The sequence below is a fragment of the Crocodylus siamensis genome, chromosome 8, assembly GCF_052110815.1.
Source record: "Crocodylus siamensis isolate JL-2025a chromosome 8, ASM5211081v1, whole genome shotgun sequence".
In the NCBI taxonomy this organism is placed as follows: Eukaryota; Metazoa; Chordata; order Crocodylia; family Crocodylidae; genus Crocodylus; species Crocodylus siamensis.
Genome location: NC_143402.1, coordinates 58592547 through 58598636, shown reverse-complemented (window position 1 = coordinate 58598636; position 6090 = coordinate 58592547). Strand labels below are relative to the sequence as shown.

The following is a 6090-nucleotide window of genomic DNA, read 5'->3' as shown; positions in this document are numbered from 1 at the left end:
TTCAGAGGAATTTCAGATATTTATGTTGAACAGACTAGAGACCCTCTGCCCTGACACTGTCTTACTAAGGCTTCTGCAAAACCTTGGTTCAACAAGGCGTCAGCTTCTAGCAGGCCCCCCTCCCCTGCAATCCCCCTCCTGGGGTTAAGTTCAGCATGGCACATTCTCCTTGCAGCTTGGCCAGTGGGAATATTCTTTGAGATTGCCCTGGCAAAGCTGGAATTCATAGACCTCAGTGTGAGAAATGCATCCAGCCAAGGCAAGCCCTAGACATGGCAGCATTCCCCCTTTGTTACTAGCAGCAGAAAGTTTAGGGTGGCAGATGAGCCTATACTGGTGTGTATCTCGATGAACAAATAGCACAAAGGAGGGACCTTGCCCGTTATATAATGGCAAGTGGAACGGTACCTGCAACTTTGATGTTCCTACTCCTGGTTCTGTGCAGAGGTGAATGCTGCTATACTAGTGTTTCTATGTATTGCCTCCTACCTCTGATACCTGACGCTGGCTCCTTCCCAATTCTCTGTCATACAAGCTTTTAAACTATGAACAAGTTCCACCACATTCATTCCTCAAGAGCCATTGGTACTCCTTGTCATGGTGCTTATGCAATGCAGCAGGAAGAAACGCAAAGTAAACACCTGCTTATTAAATAAGCAGATAATACTTCTTCTCCAAATATTTTGCAGAGGAGGTCAGACACAGCTGGTCCTCAGTCCTTGGAGACAAAAGTGAAGCGGATGAAGAGACTATTGCTTTCTGTCCCTAGAAAAGGTAATGGGTCTCTAAAAGCAGGGGCTGGAATTAGTGGGATTGAGTAAGTGGGGGAAAAGGGCCGGTGTCAAGTCCCTGCCCTGTTCTAAATGCATCACTTGACACAGGGCAGGTGCAAATATGTCCATCCCCTGTAATTTCAGTAGAGTGAGAGAGACTTATACCAGGTGTGATTATGTTCTATTGAGGTTTCTGAAATTATTGGATTGAAGAGAAGCTACAGTGTCTTTCTCCACCAGGTAAACACTTCATTTTGTGTTTAAGTGAGCAATGGCAGAAAGAGTGACAATAAAAGACTGAGTAGGGGATGGAAGGTATCAACAGCATGTGTGAGACCATTGCTAGCTACAGTATCTACGCTTGCAAAGGAAATTTAAAAATTGGAAACGGTTCAGAAAAGATCTACAAGAATGATTCAAAGTATCAGAAATGTGTTTTATGGTATAATATTTCTGAAAATCTATTTAGTCTATATAAGAGTTTGTTAATTTCTGAAAATTATTACTGCAAACCTATTAGATAATGTTTGTCTTGTGCTCTAGGGAATAGATCAGTGAGGTCCAGGTCAGTTCCTGGTGGGATGGGTAGCTACGTGGTGAAAGGCTTCTGTTACTAGTTCTACCAATCCCAGCAGGAAAGCATAGGGCAGAGCACTTTCTTTCTGTGCTCTAGAGAAGGTAGAGGCAGGCTGTAGGGAAAGTTCACCTTGCTGTTTCATTGGTTGCCCCCATACAATGACTAAAAAAGGAGTTCAATCTCCAAAACTGTCAAAACGGCATCACGTTCTACTGTTACATCCACATAATGAGAAAAACCTAGAAATGCTGGAGGGCCACCCCAATTCTAGCCTATAAGATACTCAGGCAATCTTTGAAAGACCTCAAAAGTACAATTTAAAGCAGGGGTGGGCAATTATTTGCGGCCAAGGGCCACATAGGGAATTCTGATGAGCTTTTGGTACCTGGGTCAGCACCAACCCACCCAACAACTCACCAAAGCCCCTATCAGGTTTTGGAAGCAGGGGGAACAGTGTTCAGGAGCAGGAGGCTGGGATAATGGGGCCGGGTCATGGGGGGTTACAGCTCAGGGCCATGGCCCAGGTTGAGCTGCAATCCACTCCCTGCACACCCTGCCCTATGTGGGAGAAGTGTGTGTATGGGGTGCATGTGGGGGGGGGGTGCTGCCTGGGCACTAGGTCCCAGGAGCCAACCAGGGGTGACGGGAGGGAGAGGGAGGCAGGAGATACATACGTCAGATCTCACCCAGGTGGTGCAGTCTGGTTGCCCCCATGGCACTATAAATGGGGCTGAGCCTTGCCTGGGCAGCCTGCACCGCACTCCAGCCCATGCCTGCTGGCCCAGCCCTGGCCAACATGCAGCTTCTGGCGGGGCTGTTTCCAGTGTGGCTGCAGCTAGCCAGGTGATGCTCTGCTCCCCTCACCTCCAGTGGCGGCTCCCCCTCCCGCTTCTCCCCCACTGCACTGCTCTGGGCAGAGGAGGAAGCTTCAGCTGGGCAGCTCCCACTGGAGGAGAGAAAAGCAGAGCGGCACTGGGAACAGCCCTGCCAGAAGCTGCACGTGCTGCTCAGGGCCCAGGCCAGCTGGCATGGGTAGAAGCATGGCATGGGCTGGTCCAGTGGGAACCAGTGAGACTTGACCCCATGCAGAGTGTCACAGAGGCAGCTGCAGGCTGGATCCGGCCCGCCAACTAACTGGATCCAGCCCACGGGCCATGTTTTACTGTCCCCTAGTTTAAAGCCTGCTTAGCTGCCTCACTGCATGTTCGTCACTGTATTTGACTGCCCTGGGTAATATTTTTGCCTGCTCTCCATTCTTTCCTCTGACGTGGCTTTACTTTTTTGCTGTATCTGACTTTTCAAGCAGTAAGGGAGCAACTACCTTCCAGCTGACATGCAGTGCTCTTTGAACTGCACAGGTTATGAATTCTTAGCCTGGGAGTTCATGTCACACATGAGGTGTGTACCTGTTGCCACTGAAACCTGGAGGTCACTCTATGACAGATGTTAAATTTCCTAGAGAACTTATTATATCCATCATCTGGCACGAGGAGGCTCAACCAGTCCCAGCTATGAACCAACTAATTTCCCCATAATATTTTACATTTGGATATTGTTGTTTCTAACAGATGAGAATTCACCCCAAGTGAGCTTCTCATAATGAACCTTTTTACAAGAAGAGATTAATTCAAAGCTTAATATTTATTGCATTCAGTTTAGGGATGTTGTCCAAATACTAACTCACAGCTGTGGTTTCTTTCCACTGTGTAATTCTGAATGGCTGAGGGCTTCTGTTTTGCATAACTGAAAAATAGTATTTAACTCTAACTGTATAGTATGCAAGCCCAGACCTACTGATAGCCACTTAGAGCGTTTGGTATAATAACAGTACTGCTAATTATCAGTAACTAAAGAATGATTGCACTGATGTTGTTTTGTGATGGGCTACCATCAACCTCTCCTTTCTGATGACTGCTCTCCTCAGAAATCCTCCCCACATGCCCACCACTGCTTCTGGTCCTTCCTTGCTGGCTCCCTCCACCTGGTACAAGGCACAGCTTAATACAGATCTGATTTCCACTTGGTGGGAGGAGGTGGAGAGATCCACACTTTCCATTAGGGACCAACCACAACCAAGGAGGTATTGAGAAGAAAGGTTGAGTGAGGGTCTGGGCATGTAGGTATGGAATTTGTTGCAATTTTGTGCATCTATTGAATCTGTGCCAATTAAAAGAGAGGGAACTATTGTGGCCAATCTGAGTTCAAGGGAGAGACAATGAGGAGCCTATAATAACGCCTGGATGTTCTCTCAGGTAATCTAGACTAACCAATCCTGTTGTCACTGCTACTTATTAGCACCCACCTTTTCTCTTTAACATAGCTGGGGAGTGCATGTGGTTGACCCAACAGAGATGTCTGAGACTCCAACCAGCAAGGAAAATCCCCCCGGAGAGTGCCCTGTGTGCTACGAAAAATTCCACGCTCTGAAGACTGCCCACCGGAAGCTGACCTGTGGACACGCCTTCTGCCATGACTGTCTGGTGAAGTACTTGCTGTCCTCCAAACCGGAGGGCCAGATCCAGAACTGCATCATCTGTCCCATCTGTCGCTATGTGACTTTCCTTTACAAGAAGAAAGACCACTGGCCTCCCCAGGATCCGGAATTGTCTCTCTCCCCCACATCTTTGCTCCATTCAGTAATATCAGAGTCAGACAACACCTTGGTGGTCCCCAGCCATTTTGTGATGCCTTTGCAGAGCTATGCAACATATCACAATAGGAGTAGCATCCTCTCAGACTCCATGAGTATGAGGGATGGCCTGTTTCGAGAGGTGCACATTTTTGTGATCAGTGATCATGGGATGCCATTGGTTGAAGATAATTGTAGCTTGGTCGTTAGACGGGGCAGAGCAGAAACCCTACAGTCGGTGTCATCCAGAAGTTCTGTGGGGATAAAGTGCTACCAGTCACCCATTGTACTGGCTGTTTTCCTCATCTCTATAGTTGCCCTTTTAGCAGCAGTGCTCCCTTGGGTCTTACTGGTGAAGAGGAGCTCATGAGCAGGAGTGGGGAATCCTGAAAATATGACCCACACGGAGCAGTGTACCAAGAGCAATTTGCCACTTGCAGAAATACTCCACACTCCCAAGATGAATACCACTTCTTCTGTGCAGGGCTCATCATGTTGTGACACATCCTCAGATTGTCTGCCAGAAGGAAATCCCACAGATAGCTACAATGTAAATGTATAAAGGCTTTAGAGCCAGTGGCTAGATGGGAGACATCTTCTGAAAGCCCAGCTTCTGGAAGAAATGATGCCTGTGATTCCACAGGTGTTGCTCTTCTTTTTGACTCGGGGCCAAACTCTACCCTTGTTGGGGCACATCCCTGTTTGCACTACAAAAATGGCTTTGTTGGCAATGAGGCAGTTAGGAGGCACCATCTCAAAGCTAAGATGAGACATGCAGGGCATGGCTGCTTGTGGTCACAGGATAAATTCCTTCATGTACTGAGTTGCAAAAGAGAATCCTACTTACTGAGAAATACTCCAGTCAGCTCCTGAGACAGGAGGCAGGGCAGCACCTTTTGTAATAGTTCCTTTTGCCTAATCTGTATTTGACACAAAATGTTGCTATACAAGTGTTCCAGGTCTTGAGTGTGAATACCTGGTCAATTAAACACATTTAGTGAAATGAGGTAGATGGAGTTTGTCTGGAATGGGTGTTTGCCCAGTGTCCTCGAGGGGGCAGAGCTCAGCTACAATGTTGGCCCACAGCGGCTGTGTGCATTAATAATGGGTAAAATACATGGTCATAGTTGGAGATTTTACAAACTCCTTGTTGGTTTCCAGATTACTTAAAGAGCATAACATGATTTCCCTGGAATACAAACTCTTGGCTTTTTTTCTTTCCAAAGATTGATTGTTTTGTTTTTTTAAAGAAAGTTATCTGCTGCAAGCTATCCTATACCGCTGCTCAGAATTGCCTGTCCCACCCAGCACTGGATTGGGACAAGGGGATCCTTTTTCTGCCTGTTGGTGAAAGGAAACCCTCTATCCCCAAACTGGGACAAAGGGAGCTTACTTTGTTGGACAAGGCCCTGAAATAAAGAGAGTGCATGCCTGTCTCTTCATGAGAATATCACTTCATCAGAAAGCTAAACATAAGCTTAACTAGCATTCAGATTCAGGCAGTGGTAATGCAAAAACATACTCATGCCTGGGAGGATGAGTATAAGCTGGACCCCAGGAAATCTGAACTCTTGTTCAGTTCTTCCAGCAGTTCAGGTCCATGATTCTCCACTATCCCCAGGTTTACATAATCTATATTCAATAATTTATACACAATCATTAATGACATGCATCTCTCTCCAACCTGACTGGGTAGATGGTAATAAAAGGAGCTGATTATGAAGACCGCCTTCTCAGCAAAATGGAGAATTTATGACAAATATTTAACAACTGTTTATCAAGGATGGCCTCAGAGGTTATCAGTTAGGTTTTCACTCTTAATGGTCCATTCACTAGGTAGCTCCATAGAGCCCCATATGTTATGCTCCTTGTGTGTTGGACTATAGTCACACAAACAAAGCCTCTGAAACCTACTATCATAAGGAACGGCACTCACTGTAAAAGTGGGCTAGTCTCAATGAGCAGAACAGAACAAGGAGCAATGGTCTCAAGTTGCAGCAAGGGAAATTTAGGTTGGATATTAGGAACAATCTTTCTCACTAGGAGAGTTGTGAACCACTGGAATGGGTTACCTAGAGAGAGGGTAGGCAGACAAGCTTCTTTGGGTGAAT

At 46.5% G+C, this 6090-nt stretch overlaps 1 protein-coding gene across 1 annotated transcript; it reads left to right on the top strand.

The window, feature by feature from the left end:
* The first annotated feature begins 689 nt into the window (after nucleotides 1-689).
* RNF222 (ring finger protein 222) lies at nucleotides 690-4362 on the top strand. Its single transcript, XM_090061029.1, has 2 exons — nucleotides 690-774; nucleotides 3671-4362. Exon 2 carries the CDS (start codon nucleotides 3702-3704, stop codon nucleotides 4347-4349), a length of 648 nt encoding a protein of 215 aa, XP_089917155.1. The 5' UTR covers nucleotides 690-774; nucleotides 3671-3701; the 3' UTR covers nucleotides 4350-4362.
* The last annotated feature ends 1728 nt before the right edge of the window (nucleotides 4363-6090 follow it).